General features: G+C 46.0%; 2 protein-coding genes across 3 annotated transcripts; one reads left to right on the top strand and one right to left on the bottom strand.

Annotated features, from left to right (window-relative positions):
- The first annotated feature begins 5,467 nt into the window (after positions 1–5,467).
- Positions 5,468–9,668, top strand: klf11b (Kruppel like factor 11b). Its single transcript, XM_023833573.2, has 4 exons — positions 5,468–5,680; positions 6,761–7,018; positions 7,513–8,302; positions 8,541–9,668. Exons 1-4 carry the CDS (start codon positions 5,630–5,632, stop codon positions 8,834–8,836), a joined length of 1,395 nt encoding a protein of 464 aa, XP_023689341.1. The 5' UTR covers positions 5,468–5,629; the 3' UTR covers positions 8,837–9,668.
- Positions 9,415–16,241, bottom strand: LOC111842292 (uncharacterized). Of its 2 annotated transcripts, none has more exons than XM_072698764.1 (3): positions 14,885–16,241; positions 13,994–14,034; positions 9,415–13,519 (listed from the first exon to the last, which is right to left on the bottom strand). In XM_072698764.1, the coding sequence occupies exons 1-3, from the start codon at positions 15,147–15,149 to the stop codon at positions 13,502–13,504; spliced, it is 324 nt and encodes a 107-aa protein (XP_072554865.1). In that variant the 5' UTR covers positions 15,150–16,241; the 3' UTR covers positions 9,415–13,501. The 2 variants fall into 2 exon arrangements, with proteins under 2 accessions (XP_072554865.1, XP_023664525.2); XM_023808757.2 differs by having other exon boundaries at positions 10,344–13,519; positions 14,667–16,234.
- Positions 16,242–16,482: the final 241 nt, after the last annotated feature.

Genomic DNA, 16,482 nt, shown 5'->3' with positions numbered 1-16,482 from the left:
ACCCCTTTTCACACAATGAAAACATTTTCTGTGTTTCAGCTGAAAAACTAAAAAAAGGAAGTCATTTACAACCCTCAAAAAAACATCGTACAGTGGCTCAAAACTGCGAAACGCTCATCACAGGGCGACGCTTCCTCCCGCGCTGGCAACCGACAGCGGTGGCGCAATTTTTACTGCGGAAGAATTTCACTATCCTGCTGCGAAGACTTTCGCGGGGCAGAGAGATGAGGAGGAGCGCATTGTCGCAGCTGAAATGAAATCCCCATTTTGACTAATTTTCTGCTTGATCACCACAGACACCCAAACACACACAAAGCTGGCTCACATTCCATCCCCACCGCTACCATGGAGTATCTACACCAGTCTACTGCATTTAAACAATTCATATGCCCCCCTTATAAAACTGAATAACTTAATTCAAAAGCAAATTACTTCTTTACATTCTGCTCCAAAACTACTGCGCCATTTCAAGGTTTGAGAGATCTTTGTAATGCTTTAGTTTAAGGTCTGTTCCTGAACTAATTTGATAATATATTTGTAAACAAAAAGATTCATTTACAATCAAATTTAGTAAAGCATTACAATGATATTTTAGTGATTTAAATGTTGTTTTGAAAATTTTGGGAGCAAGATTTGATCGTAATACATTTCTAAATTTGTTAGTTAATGAATCTTTCTATCTGTTAATATATTATACAATGATTAGTGAAAGTTTATTAATGGTTAAGGAACAGACTGCAAGCAAGCGTTACTGAGATCTTTGTCAGTCCATCAATATACATGCATACATGCGAGATGAAATATCACCTGCCTGCATCCTGTGATGCTTCATTGACACATTTACTAAACAATATGGTACAACATACCACCACTGACACATTGACCAGACAGTACACATACTACAGTTCACATACTACATTTACGCAGTGACTAGACGCTGTGATACATGCTGCACAACATGGGGTATAAAAGGAACACACAGATGAGATACAGCAGTGCAAGAACTCGATGCAAACTGAATTAAAAAGCTCATACAGTGCAGTGAAGCATTGTCCTGACAGAAAACAGCTTTTCTTTGAAAGTGTCCATGTGCAGTGAGTTCGGGATGAGGTCACTGTACAAGTAGGTGGTGGTGGGTGGGAGTGGGCTTTAGTCCTTCCGTGTTCAGGTGCTGGGGAGTGTGGGGCAGCAGGCTGTTGAGGTTCTAAGAACTTTTGCTAAACTACTAAGAATCAGATAAAATCAAACCAAAAAAAAAAAACTTTACTCTGCCCTTTGTACATCCATCCCTGCCAACAGCATTATATAACAATCTTCCAATCACAAGTAAACACAATCGGCCCCAGGTCAGCTAATTACCCCCATATCATAATCATGTGACATCCTCATTTTACTCTGCAACTTCCTAATTCAGTGTGAGAATACACGTTAAGGACATGTTAGCTTGTTTAGGAAAATGTTTAGGAGGACGATTAAATAGGTCAAGTGTCATTACTAAAAACAATGCGTTCAGAAAACATTATATAGTGCTGTGTGGAAGTTGTACACAGTCAAATAAAATATTTAAGGCTGTTTATCTGGGTAGGAAGTATATGATTGCTTAGAAATAAAAACAATTTAAAATGAGAACGTGTAAATTAATAGTAACACAATAAAAAACTAGTAAGAATGTCTTTCTATTCTCCAAAAAGTTACTGAAATCTTGCTGGATGGCTAGACGAACGCCGCTTCAGTTCCCAAACCTCTCCTCAGGGGCACCTCGGCCATTCCATGTATTTGTTACATGTCTAAACACGCCAAGCCGCTTATAAAGAATGATAGTGTCACATCACATGACCTGGTCACCTGGCCAAAACACAGTAAAATGGTTTGGGAGGAGTTTGACCAGAGAGTGAAGGAAAAGCGGCCAATGAGTGCTCAGCATATGTGGGACCTCCTTCAGCACAGCTGGAAAAGCATCCCAGGAGGCCACCTCATAGAGGGGACAGTAGGGTCAGCCAGTCCCTGGAGCAATTGGGGTTAAGGGCCTCGCTCAAGGGCGCAATGGTGGGATGACTCTGCTCAATCACTCTGCTAACCCAGGGATTTGAACCAACAACCTTCTGAGTCCCAATCCACAGAGCTGCCCCCCAACAAACATTTTTTTAAATAATTGTTTTTGTCAGTGCATAATACCATACATGTTATTGTATAGTTTTATTTATTGTATAGTCTTTACAATTATTCTAAAATGTAGAGAACAGTACAAATAAACCTTTATATGTCCAAACGTTTGATTGTAACTCCATGTGCTTTTGTAAATCCCTTTATGACATGGACTCGAATTCCAGAATAGTCATTCAGTAATAAATTGGGGATCCATGTGAATTCTGAAACGGCTTAAATGTGGACGTTGCTTATGGGAGTCACCGGTGTGCTTAGGGCTCCATAGGACTCCTGCACACCTCCTGTCTATTGGCTTATCAGCCAAGCAGCAGAGCAGCGGCCTGTGTTTGTTTTCAGTCATCAGCTCGTTAAACGCGCCTTGGCTGCGATATCGGGCAGCTCGCTGGCCACCCGCCCACCACCGGACCCCAGCGGGTGGCATGTCAGAATCTAGGCCATGTCCTTTCACCCAGATACAGGCATCTCCCTCAGCAACCCTGCCCGGGTTGCCCACTCCCACCAGATCCACCTTGCTCACATGGTGTTGGACATCTACTCAGGTTTCAGGTCCATTTCATTCATGCCTCTTTTTTAGGGGGTCAGTTGGCCAGGGACATGCAGGAGGGCACCTGCTGTTCAACTTTATTCCATATAACCCCCCCCCCCCCGCCCAGTCTGGGCTTGACCTTTACCTCACTAAAGGATCTAATTATGCTGAACTGAAGTGGTGATCATAAGGGCTGGGGGGTGAATCTTCATGAAGTACTCCAATCATAGGGCCAGCATGTCACCATAAGGCATTCCGATCCACATATACAAGTTCTATAAATACAAGGAGGCTTGCATTGAAGCTACACTGCAGACTGGGTGAAGAAAATGCATCAAGTAGATCTGTACTTGGTACTGGACAGCTACAGTGATAATGCTGTACTTCATTAGTTTGTTAGATACCAGGCAGCTACAGGGTCTGTTTTGGGACCAAAACTATTCAAAATATGGCAGAAAATCCTCTTTACTTTCACTTGAAGGCGGCCAGCTTTCAATTTCGCCTTTAACCCAAAACTCAAATTCACCCAGCAGTTCAATGACACGCGTACGACGTCTCCAAGGGAATCGCACGATCAGGCCTACGCTTGACACCTGATCTTCGTGTTTACATTTCTGTGAATCTCTGCCTTGCGGGCTTCATAAAATGATCCCTGCCGTGGTCCCAGTTTTTGCTTCAATGATGCAGAGTTTCATGGCGAACCCCATCCTCTCCTATTCCACTGATGCAGAATCCCCAGCTTCTCCCAACCGACCCGGAGCTTTACCCCTGGGCTCGTCTCCCCCCCATGAATTTTAAATGCCGCCTCTTCAAAACCAGTGTTGCAGTGCCAGGTTTTGCCGTCTGCTCTTTTATTAAGCTGCTCCTCTCTCATACCGCAGATCGTAATGGCTGACGGCCCAAACGACGGCACCATAAGCTGCTCATGTGCCTTTATTGTAGCCATGTTTATGTGACTATCAAAATAAAAACCAATTCGCTGTGTCACGCGGGTGACAGACGCCTGACCTGATGGCCCCTCACACATGGGATACAGTAGCTTTGTGGCTCTCTGAACCTCCTCCCCATAGATTTTATTTAAGTGAGAACTTCAGATGCCTACAGCCAAGACTTTATTTTCGCCCATGAATCACATCAATAGGGGATGGGAGGAATGACAGGGGAGAGAATGGCTGTGGTGCAAGTATTTAACCCAGCGGGGCGAGAACCCCCCCCCCCCCCCGGATTCCCTCTGCTTGGAAAGGGGTTATGAGTAATATAACCTTTCCTCCAGTTTCCACCAAGTTACATTACCCCCCTCCCCCTCCCCCCTGCCCCATGCCATGAACAGCTTGTCTCTCTTTACATGGCTCTGTCTCCAACTCACCACACTCCATTCTCTTGGCACGATGGTTTGTTATGCAAACAAATGACACAGCTTGCCTAAGGGGGAATGGGGGTGATGGGGGGGGGGGGGGGGGGTGTCACACAGTCTCATAACTGGGTCTAACTTTCTATCCCCTGTTACAATGAACCTTGCCCACCTCAACCATCGCCATCTAAACAAAGAATGGCTTTGAGATCTTAAACTGATGGGTTTTCTGGGAAAAAGAAATAGTCAAAAAAGAACCACTTAAGAGTTTTTGTTTGTTTTTTCGTTTATGGGGGATGCAGTAATTTGTGAACTGTAAATCAATTGCATGTTCAGCAACAATTCCAAGATTTAAGAATTTCATCAAGAAAAGCACTGCATCAGCACATGTACAATGCAAAAGTATAACAACCGTATACCGTTATATATTGGTGGCCTATAATCTGACAACTGGAAATCTCCGTTATGTGGTGAAATCCGTGTCGGATTTCAAAGCAGGATTACGGTAAACCGTTTTAGGACTAAATGAAATCATCAATACATTGATTCAATCATCTGAGGATAGAATAATAGTTGTCCGCGCACATTTACAACAAATGATGTACAGGAAGGGTCATTTTTCGAGCACAGCCCACCCCAACTACAATTCCAAAATCTGACAAAAAAAAATATCAGTCAGGAAAATTGTGAAGTTTTCCCTGATTCCGGGTTTAATGGACTTCCGACTCGCAGCAGGATTTGCGCCAGAATACAAAGGTCACTTTTAAAGGGCATGTGAATAACAAAGCGGAGAGCAGCCACCTCTGGACTCACCGGCCACACCCCACTTATTCCTCGAACGCGGCCTGTTTACGACTCTGGTCCAGGAGTCGTGGAGTTCGGGAGCAAAGACCGCAGCTGCCAGTGGGAGGGAGTGCGGGCCTCATCGCTCCACACAGGAGAGACCAGTCTGCTGCACCATCACGTTATATCTGCCACCAAACCAAGCTTCTGACTTGTAAAGAAGCAAATAAAAAAATAAAGCAGACTGAAATGTCAGCGAGTTGATAATTGGTTTGGAATGCTCGGAAATCAGGATTGAGAGGACAAAATAATATCATTACGTTAAGGTGGTTTTGCTGCAGCATGAGATGTTGTTTACATGCAGCTTTCTGCCGCCCTGAAACCGGCACGGGCGAGCCAGACGCGCGCGAGCGACTCACGGCTCGGCGACCTTTCACCCACTTTTCAGACTGGAGGTTCACCGGGTTTATTCCGACACTGCTGACTCCCCCCGGTACGCCCTCCAACAGCCACGCACCCCGTTTCCTCCAATCAGCCGGCGGCCATGCTCCGATCACGCGCCCTCTTCGCTCCGATTGGACGGCGCCGGATACACATTAATTTTTGATTGGCGACGGGTTGCCACCCTCCGGTCCGCTCTGACTTTTTTGTTTTCTTTTTTTTTTTGTCTCGCACAGCTGAGGCGCGCGCTGACTGCGGATCCTAAATCCCGTGTTTAATGCGCGCCGAGTGGACGCGTCGCAGCTCGCTCCTCTTTGTCCTATTGTTTCCCGACTTCGCCAGGCGAGACCAAAACAGTCCCGATGCTCACTTTTGCCAGCGGGCGGAATTCAGAAATGGAAGAATCGAGTCGGGTAAGGGTATTTAAAACTTTCTTTTTTGGGGGAGGTGGGGGAGGACACTTTCACGATGGATGTGTTGCGGTGCATGTCTGACTGTGCGCCTTTAGCAATTCTGCATAGTAGGTGGTGAAGATAACATGCATCCAAATGTAATGACGGGACCCGAGGGGCTGCGTAACGGTTCAGAGCCCCGCATCGCCTGCTGTCTCGTTCGTCATAGACACAGAGACGCTGCATCAGATAAGCACAGCCCGATGGGATGTAACGGGACTGGCAGCATCATGCTCCATGTCAGATCGGCGTCCAGTGCAAATACACGCGCGTTACCTAGGGCTGTTTGCCGGATAACAGGTGGGATAGCTGTCTGCATATGTGCGTCTTGTGGCGGACCGTCGGCGGTCAGCAGGCGTGAACGTTAAAAATAGCCCGCCAGCCGGTTAGATAGGAGTGACGCTCAAGCCGATCCACCCGGTGCCTCGTCAAACCGCCAATGTAGGTTACATATGGAGTGTTTCTATCTATGGTGTACGCCGATCTAAGTGTTAGCGGTGATACAGATCCGCCGCCGTTGTTGTTGTCCTCGTCCACACAAAAGCGGCGTGCGCTCGCCTTTGAAACGGCGCACGACCTCATAGTTTTGGGGAGTGGCCAGGAGAGCCCGGCCCCGGCGCTTCCTCCCTATGCGTGCCCGAGGCAAGGACGTCATCTCGTGGGCTGTGCTCGCGGATGGGAGGATCCCTGGGCGCGAGCTGGCGGATCTCCTAGACCTGGACGTTGCCAAAAAACACACGGCGCCGCATCCCCCTTCTTCACCGAGCTCCCGTTTTATGCTCTTCCTTTAAGGGGATGTTCGTTTGAAAAGCAAGATGTTAATCGGTTTTAGGTTACTGCGCTCCTGGAAACGCAGCGAGAAATATTTCAGATTTTTTTTTCCCTTTACTCACAGTGCTATAACTTGTTATAATGTAATTATGAGTGCAGTCATTGCCGGTATTATCTATCTGGCTATTGATCGGCCCTGAAGGCACACAGTCAGGTTATGCCCTAGATTAGATAATCCCTGTGTTTAATGCTGCAATTGGCGCCGTTCAGGGACACGTGATGGATCCCTGTGAGTCTCCAGCCAAACGGAAGAGGTGTGACAGCGAGCAGTCCTCCTGCAGCGTGCTGGAGTACAACGACCTGGAGGCCGCCGAGGCCTTAGTCTTCATGAGTGCCTGGCGGCAGAGGTCCCACCGGCCGGACCCTTGCAAGGCCCGACCCCTGACGCCGGCCTCCGACTCCTGCGACTCCCTCCCCCACGGCGAGCCCACAGAGATCCCCAAGGACTTCGTCTCACTCTCATCACTGGTAAGAGGGGCTCCGGGAGTATAAGCACCCCGTCAGATAAACAATCCTAACTGTTTGGTCAGCAAACAATCTGAAATTCAGTCTGTAAACCCCAGCTGCATGGAGCCAAGCAATCATTTACTTTTTTTTATAACTTGATATGTTTTCTGTTATCATTTAGAGGTTTTATGGTGACCTTGAACAGATGGGAGCAGATAGTGGGTCATGCTTTATGACCCTGACTCTTGATCTGTGTGGCATCACAACGCCCTTGCGGGTTTCAGCGTTGCCCGGTGATTTGCTGTGATTATGATGTCATCACCCTAGCCACAGGTGGTGATGTAAACGTTAAGAGAAACCAAATTAGATACAGTGTAAATAAAGACCCTTTACAGAGTGCTTAGCAACATAGCTCCTGATATGGCGATATCGGTTTAGGGGGTTTCAGTCAGTCACTTTCCTTTTAGTGTGCATGTTGGTGCAGAGCTTGATGGTGTTTTGCACGCTCGTTTCAGTGCATGACACCACCGCACAGCCCCAGCTTTGCCGAGAGCCTGGCCACCAGCACGCTGACCACCGCATCACCACCAGGTGGCGCTTGCCTGGCCCAGTCCTGCCACCCCAGGAACTCTCACCCCAGTACGACCAGCCAATCAGAGCCCACCGCCACACCCCCCTGCAGGGCCATGGCCACCAGCGTCATACGGCACACGGCCGACAGCCTCCCGCACCAGCCTGTTCTGGCCCCGGGGAAGCTGGACCAGGCCAAGATGGCCGCCCCTCACAAAGCAGAGGACCTAAACGTGCCCAAAAGTTCGGCCGGCCCTCCCACGGAGTCGGGCTTCTCGAGCACCAGAGGCGAGGCACCCACCCTCCTGCCCCCAGCCCCCATCTCCAGCTCCCCTATCATTTGCCAGATGCTGCCAGTAAACACTCAGCCTGGAATGATCTCTGCCATCATCCAAGCCCCTGTCCGGAGCTCCGCCCACACGGTGAAGCCCATCCTGCCCCAGACAGCTGCATTCCCGCAGCCCATCCTTGTGACGCCCCCGGTGACCCAGGGCACGGTGATGTTTGTGGTGCCTCAGTCCCCCGTGCCTCAGCATTGTCCGCAGACCGTCGTGACCCTGGGTAACACCAAGCTGCTGCCCCTGGCCCCCGCCCCGCTCTATGTGCCTTCTGGTCAGAGTGGCGTTATCAACATGGACTTCTCCCGTCGCCGGAATTACGTCTGCAACTTCCCGGGCTGCCGGAAGACCTACTTCAAGAGCTCGCATCTGAAGGCGCACCTCAGAACTCACACAGGTACAGATGTTCGGCCTTCAGGCCGGGATGTTTGAGAACATTTAGGGGATTAGATCCCACAACTAAGACAGACGTCTATAAGGAAAGATCTGATTAGCTTGTGCAACACTTTTAGTCCCAATAAAGCTGTAACCGTTTAACTAGTTTCTTAATTGCTTTGATTTTTGCAATTCCACTGCCCTGTGCAGGATTCGAACCCGCGCCCTTATGGTTGCAATTCCCCCTCTCTTCATTTCAGGTGAGAAACCCTTCAGCTGCAACTGGGATGACTGCGACAAGAAGTTTGCACGCTCCGACGAGCTCTCCCGCCACAGGCGCACGCACACGGGAGAGAAGAAGTTTGCATGCCCAGTGTGTGACCGTCGCTTCATGCGCAGTGACCACCTGACCAAGCACGCCCGCCGACACATGACCGCCAGAAAGATCCCCACCTGGCAGGCTGAGGTCCGCCACCTCAATAGATTGGCCATGGCCAAGGCTTCTCCCACTACAGCTGGCCCCGCCCTCCCTATAGGGGCTCCTCCCTCCCTATAGGGGCTCCTCCCACTCCAGCTGGCTCTGCCCTCCCTATAGGGGCTCCTCCCACTCCAGCTGGCTCCTCCCTCCCTATAGGGGCTCCTCCCACTCCAGCTGGCTCCGCCCTCCCTATAGGGGCTCCTCCCACTCCAGTTGGCTCTGCCCTCCCTATAGGGGCTCCTCCCACTCCAGCTGGCTCCACCCTCCCTATAGGGGCTCCTCCCACTCCAGTTGGCTCCGCCCTCCCTATAGGGGCTCCTCCCACTCCAGCTGGCTCCACCCTCCCTATAGGGGCTCCTCCCACTCCAGCTGGCTTCTCCCTCCCTATAGGGGCTCCTCCCACTCCACCTGGCTCCACCCTCCCTATAGGGGCTCCTCCCACTCCAGCTGGCTTCTCCCTCCCTATAGGGGCTCCAAACTAGCCTGCCCATTCCAACCAAATTCTACCATCTCAGGACTAAACTCCTCACAGACTCTCAAGGGAAAAGTTAAAAAGGCTGCTACGTAGCTCATGGAAAAAAAAAAAAGAAATAAAACTGAAATGCACTGGACATTTTCCCTCCTTGCTTGTTTTTACATGTTTTTTTGCAAAGGAATTTGTTTACTTTCATATCTTGCAAAATGTATGCACTCATTGCCAAAGCCTTTATATGAAGTTTGTCTGTAATTATATTTGTATATTTGTATCTGTGCGTGTATGTAAATACATATGACCATATTGCATATTCAAAATGCCATTTATTTACAGAATACGGAAAGTTATATGTGCAGTCAGTGAGTGGACAGTAATCTACACTGTGATTATTATGACTTATGTCACATTGCGTATTTAATAAATGTTTGTATTAAAGACTGTGGTGATACAGTATTTGCCCTGTTTCTACATGGGCGTATGTCATGTCAAAGTCCCACGCTGAGATGATGGATTGAAATTCTGGAATATGCTGATGCAGCAGAACATCTCGCTGACGTGACACAATTGCTCTGCAAGTCACTGGAAATCCAGATTATTCGTCTGGCCTCCCACGTTACGCAGAGTTGTGAAAGCACACTCCTCACATCGTGTTTCACTGCTCTGTATGCAACAAGAAATTCGTCTTAGCGAGTTAATGCTCAATAATTAATCATATCTACATTAGGATAATGCAGTGTAGGCCTACTCACGCTAAACCAGGAAACTTAACTTACCCATGGACAATCGAAAATAAATCCAACAAAATAGCATCACCTATGTTCCTAACCATTATCTCGTATTTATTAATCATTAAATTTTCCAAATATATCAATTTCCTAAGCTGCACATTCATGTATACATGCCCCTGTAATTTAAATCGAGTTCTAGGTAAAAAATATATATATATTTTTCCTTTTTTAAAGTGCTGTATTTGTTAAATGTATAAATGAAAAACAAAGGTCCATATGCGAGCTGGTACATTGAAATACGTCCAGAAAATCTCTGGTACATTTGCATGATTTTTAAAAATAATGTAATGCTTTTACGTAATAAAATAGCAGCAAAACCAAACAGGAGTGATGCTTTATTAACCCCCGTGGGGAAATTCTCTTTTCCCTTTACCCCATCTTGCTCTCCATGACACACATAAAGTTAATAAACCGTGAAAATATCACGACAACAATGCAAATTCATAATGGTCACTGATGGCTATCCTTTCGTTACGGATCTAACACGATTTTAGTCCCTTTACATAAAGCCAACTTCAGCGGCTGCGTTTTATTTATCCTGAAGGCTTTGTCCACACCCCCCTCCCAGTAGAACCCTTTGACAAATCAGAGTGCAGGTAGGAGGGGCGCTGGGTGGGTGCGACCAATCGGGTTTCGCATTGCATACCCACCTCTCAGTCTTTATGACGTCATAAGCGGACACCGAAAGCGGCCGCTTCTGCTGCCGATCATCGCCGGTTTTGCTGATATTTGGTGAAGCAGAGCGCTGATATGCAGCACAATCACATTTAGGCGGTGTAAATAAATAACGTATCCATGGAAAGCGCTTCTGCTGTCTCACAGTGAGAAGTGAGCGGCTCAGAAGGAGCTTCTACAATTAGACAGTCTAATTTAGAGCCCTTAATGCTTAATTGGCACCTCGAACTTATATTCTCCCCTTATTTATGCACCTCACACTTTATTAGACCTGTGTTGAACATCTCTGGTCTTCTAGTTTTTGTACAGTATAACTGTCCTTATTTATGACTATTTATGATACTGTTAGGCCTACTTTTAAATGACTTTTGCTTTCATCGTTTATTATGGCGGTGTTGACCACCTTGCATTTCACTACCGGTTATGGTCTGACTATACCTCGCATGTGACAAATGAAAGCCTGGACCAATTGTAAAACAATTAGACATTCACGTGACCGTTTTGTAGTCCGATTCACAAGTCGGCTTAGCAACAAATGCGGACTGGGTTTTACCAGAATGACTATTAAATTATTTTTCGATGGAACATACAGGTGTTTGTGTATTTAACGGAACAAATACCATTATTCCTATGCATTAAGCTACACAGCTACACATCGAAACCGGGGTGACAACCTTTCAGCAACCCACAGGTATTCAGTTTGAACTCGGTTGATTGAGGGGATGAGACGGACTTTGCTCATTTGTCACATGACTATGGTCACACGATTACAGTTAATTTAGATTGAGCCTTTATTGCTAACCCCCGAGTTCACCGTGCATTCGGGCCAAGAACCCTGCAAATATATACGCCAGAAAAGTGGTATTACTCACCGATTTTGTAGCACCATCCAGAAGAGTTTCTTCTATATCTCTACTATGCACCGACAATAAAAATCATTAAAATGCTCAGTGTCGCAGCTGAGCTCTCAATTAAGCTGCCTCGATTAATCTGGGATATGAAGAAATGACAGAGTCTAATTAAAGAGCTTTATAATGACCTGATGGTGGCTTTTCAATTGTTCATCGCCCTGAGCAATTAATTTATTTACATTCAAAAACTAATTCAGTACGATTTAGAAATGATCAACTAAATTAAACAATTTAAAGCAAAAAAACACCTTAACGCTTTTTGTATTTAATAACTCGATATCTTTTCAATTAATTGACATAATGATAATTTCAGGTTGTTATTTATTTTAATGGGGAAAAAGTAAAGCTTAATTTTCCAAAATTACGGAAATTCTTCAAGTAAACTGAAGAAACCCTGCTTTACCTGATACAGAAGCTTATTTTTCCCACCAAGACTATTTGCGCAGTGTAACGCCCGAGGTTACCACAAGATGGTAGTATAAACGCGCATTCAAAACAGGGGGAGCCGTGGGATGGTTTCCATGCCGGGCAAGAAGCCACAGAGAACCCCAGTTCAGCGTAAAGGTTCTCTTTCAGGAAGGGGGCGTGCCGCTGGGGAATTCTGGGCAGGAAAAGAGACTTAAATATACAGACATATTTTACAAAACTAGGGAGTAAGCAAGAAAAACATTCCTGTCCCGCCCCAATATACATCTGCGCCAAATATAAGAAAGCAAGGGTTGAAATATCCTTTCTCGAGAACAGTGGTTCTCAACCATTTTTGCACCGCGACCCAGTTTTTACCGGCTCAGTGGCGACCCTGTATTAAGTATAGGTTTAAGTTAACGCTATTATTAAGCGTGCAGTGCACTCTGCAGTTTACGCCAATCAACGCCTATCGCACGAATCTGATTGGATGTGCCAGTGAATTTTAAATTCAGCATCTGCGGTTTGGCTTCTTGGATTGGTTTTGTGTTCACTAGTTTTGCTCTAAGCATCTGAAGACCAAATACCCGTTTATATGGGCTAATTCTAGTACTCGGCTGGGAAATCTGATCGTGGATCAGCACCGCCTCGCGACCCAAATTCTTTTCTGTGTGGTGAATTTAAGGTTAACGTCCTTATAAAAGGCCGGTTTTAGTCTGTTACATAAGTTTTATTACAGTATAATCAGACCTCAGTTTAAAAAAGTGGGGATTAAAAAGCCTAGACATTAAGAACACACCATGCCTAAAAAACAAACGACCGTGAGCTGAGCATGAGAGCTCACATGGACGTAAGTAATCATTTACAGTGTTAGCAAGAGAATGCTACCCTCTGGCTCGTTAAATATTCTCAGGGAAACCGGTCACCAAGGTAATGGCGACAGATCGCTGTGGTCTGGTTGGGGTGATCACACATGAGTCACGGAAACCACTGGCCGTTAATATACTCTGTTTTATCATTCACCTTGATTTTTCGATATTGGGCAGCTGGCAGTGACCTACAGGCTAACACAGTCAAGTCACATGCTGCCAGGGCTCTGTCATCACATTACGCTTCGACAGATTGGAAATACAGGAATAGGCGGTAAATTAGGGGGACTAAGAGGCCAAAGCAAACCTGCACCAGCACTGCCTCTTAAATAACGTGCAGTCTAGCAACAACTGTATCCAGTGAACTGGTTGTACAGCTGAGTATAGTTATGGCTGCCCCAAACCAAAGCGGAGATTTTATAATAGTCATAGAAAGTGACAGAACAGTTCCTGTAATTCATCTCTGGGTACCAGAGCTGTGCCACACGACCAAAAACAGCTTCTCTTTTGTGTCAGTGAGCAGCACTGCGGACTCTCCCTGCGGTCATCATCAGCTGAATTCTCTCTCAATGGTCTCCATCAGGTCCTCCTCTGACCTGTTATACCGGATGGATGTAATCTCACAAGTTCCAGGGACCCTGTTCCAGAAACACACCAATTTAGAGCTGTTTAATAACCAATCAAAATCCATTTTAACTGACCGTAATACTTTAAACACATTGGTTTAATCTTTCATTAGATTGTTTATGACACCTGTAAACAGTTTCATGAGCAAAAAGAAGTATGTGAATAGAATTTTATTATTATTACTATAATAACCATAAATGTACAAATGTATTGAAATAATTCCAGGAAAAGAGTCAGCTCATTTTTGGCTCGTTGATAGAAAGGATACCGTAAACTTAACACTAAGATTTATCTGTCTCGAAATATAATAATACGTTTCTAACAGTGGACCGTGTTTTTTTCCTTCTGAAACAGCGCATCACACGCATTATCCATCCTAAAAAGACTGCTAAGTATTGAAATATGCATACTGTTAATTTGATATTGCCCGACTTGTCACAACATACTTTTGGGCAGGAAAGCTAAATAATTAAAGCCGTACTTACGAGGCTGTCTCCTTGGTGAGTGAGCGATCCTGGAAACTGTCCTGCAAAGACATTTTACTTTTAAAACAGCAGCATGATTAACAGGACTGTGGATAGGCCTATATTGTGTTTAAACATATTTGTTTAACCAGCTATTTGCATTTGAAATCACAAACTGCATTTTGAACAAATTATTAAAAAGTTGAACCTTCCATTCCCGTTTCCTCACACCCATAGGTCTCAAAAGATGCGCGATTTTTCTGTGCTGCTTGTGAGTTTATCTCAATTAAGGTGCTCTTACAAACACTACGAAAACATTTTTAAATTTTAATCGCAAAAGACAATTTACAAAGTGCTGGAGTTGCCATGGACGGCGTTAAGGATCGAGTGGGAGGGTTCAAAACTGCATAGTCAACAAATGGGAAGTGCAAGTTAATAAGAAGGGAATATCATTAGTGTTTTGTGTTATTTTTCCTACTGAAACCCTTAAGCGTTTTATAATTTCTTTAAATTTGTCGCGATTCCGGCATTTTTAGACGACAGGAATTTGAAGATCGGCGCCACTTTCAAAGAGTACAAACACCTTTACTCTCCAGTTACAATCACTGTAAGATTTTATGTAGGCCTATATTTTGCCTAATGTTACCTAAAAAAAAGAAGACGAAAGAAAAGAATAATGATTTAAAAAAATTACCTTTTCCCGTAATCCGCCAGGACAAGTAGGTCTATCTGGAAAACTAAGCGCAGGTTTGGTATTTTTACTATAATAATCTTTCTTGAAATCGACCCTGCGATCCACGTCACAAGGACGCGGAGTTTCTTTAGAAAGTTCTGAGTTATAAACGGATCTGAAGCCGCTTCCCTTGTACTGGCGTCCGGGATGACAGAAGCCGCCCTTCCGGGAGATCTCACCGGCAACGGCTCTTGTACCGTCGTACTCCGTCAGCGCGCCGTCCAATTCCGCGTCCATGACGTCATAGTCGTCAGCGGACAGTCCTTGGCTGTGGCAGGCCGGTGGGGCTCCGTCCCGGGACCTGCTCAGCTCAGTCACATTCTGCATTTTGGGCGGCTTTATGGAGCCGCCGGCCCCGCTGCGATCACGCTGCTCCCCGTCAGCACTCGACTCTTCCGGAGACGCAGGTGCCACCTTTTTCCCGCGGCTACCCACGCTTCCCATGCCGCTGCCCTCGTTAAAAAAAATTACGAGCAAACTATGTTGTCCGTTAATATTATTATCAATATTAAAAAGTCTTACATGTGTTCAAGTTCTCCCGTGTCCCACTATTTACAGCAACACGGGGGACGAGTCTGGCCGCGAAGCTGCGCTCCTCCATACGCCGCTTTGCATCGCGACGGGCGAATTACATGCAGAATAACTCTTCGCAAGTGCAGGTGTTAGAAATTCCTATTTCCTTAATTGTCTGCTATGCAGTAAGAAAATAACTTTGTTACGGTCGTGCCGGCAGTCGTAGGCAGCTGGAGATCCAGCCAAGGGGGAAAGCGCGTTGTTTGCATGCATACTTGCATGCTGCATGCATCTGCGCCGGACTCGTGGCGAGGGTGCTGGGAATTTCCTGCAGCATTCCGAAGCAAGTCTCCGGATTTCGGACCTCCTAAAGGATCGAGTCACTACAACAGTGTGCAGCTGGAAAAAGCCCGTTACATAACCACCGTGCAGCACCTCCCCATGTCAATCGCTCCAGCTCTAATATTACATTTGTAGTCTTTTGTTACCATAATTATAATGCTCCTGTTCGCACACAAAACCCTACCATTAGCCCCCCCGTTATCTGTTTGCAAATAGTGTTCATTACATTTATTCAATGCGACGTATGGAAAACTAACGCGCCTGGACAATGATTAGTAGCCTGGATTGTAAAATCCGGTGACATTTATTTCTAATAACCTGTGGAATCGCAGTAATGTTTCAGTACATAGCCGGTAAAATATGGCAAACAAGGGACCGGTATCAAAATGCATGACAGATAAACACTCACAGATATATTAATTTAAAAGAAGATTACGTCATGTTGCATGTAACATGAATTGAAAACTCAATATAGTCATGCAAAGAAAAAAAAAGTCCGGTAAACCTACTGGAACACGAAGATCTACAGCAATAATGGCACGATTTCGACAAAGATAGTGTAATCAATTGAGAAACCTTATTCTAGTAGCAAAGCTGTTTGTCCACGTGTTTCTAGCTTAATGGCCTTTGCTACGATGGCTGAGGGAGGGGGGATGAAGTCCAGGCACCAAATCAGCATGTATAACCCACCTGCCAGTGAGTGACTGCTCTGTATCCTTTAGGCCATACAATCGAGGAACATTCCATCCCTCGGGTAGGAGCTTCCAGGACATCCTTGACAAAGCCTTTGTTTGACCCGTTCTAGGGCACAAAAAGCCCTCTGGAACAAGCCTTACTGGGACACTAAATGCACCCCCCGTACTGTTTGTTTAATATCTTCTGGGGACGCGATGCACGAAGGCGTTCACACCATCCTCACGAC

Source organism: Paramormyrops kingsleyae, chromosome 14 (genome assembly GCF_048594095.1).
Source record: "Paramormyrops kingsleyae isolate MSU_618 chromosome 14, PKINGS_0.4, whole genome shotgun sequence".
Taxonomy (NCBI): Eukaryota; Metazoa; Chordata; class Actinopteri; order Osteoglossiformes; family Mormyridae; genus Paramormyrops; species Paramormyrops kingsleyae.
This window is presented reverse-complemented; position numbering and strand designations above follow the sequence as displayed.

What these genes read in the sequence shown, in the direction of transcription:
- LOC111842292 (XM_023808757.2), bottom strand. Translation starts at nt 15,149, where the DNA reads ATGGGAAGCGTGGGTAGCCGCGGGAAAAAGGTGGCACCTGCGTCTCCG. An exon ending in CTGGCGGATTACGGGAAAAG is followed by an intron (nt 14,035 to 14,666) that starts GTAATTTTTTTA and finishes ATGTCTTTGCAG; the next exon opens with GACAGTTTCCAGGATCGCTC. An exon ending in CTCACCAAGGAGACAGCCTC is followed by an intron (nt 13,520 to 13,993) that starts GTAAGTACGGCT and finishes TTTCTGGAACAG; the next exon opens with GGTCCCTGGAACTTGTGAGA.
- klf11b (XM_023833573.2), top strand. Translation starts at nt 5,630, where the DNA reads ATGCTCACTTTTGCCAGCGGGCGGAATTCAGAAATGGAAGAATCGAGT. An exon ending in TCGTCTCACTCTCATCACTG is followed by an intron (nt 7,019 to 7,512) that starts GTAAGAGGGGCT and finishes CGCTCGTTTCAG; the next exon opens with TGCATGACACCACCGCACAG. An exon ending in GCACCTCAGAACTCACACAG is followed by an intron (nt 8,303 to 8,540) that starts GTACAGATGTTC and finishes TCTTCATTTCAG; the next exon opens with GTGAGAAACCCTTCAGCTGC.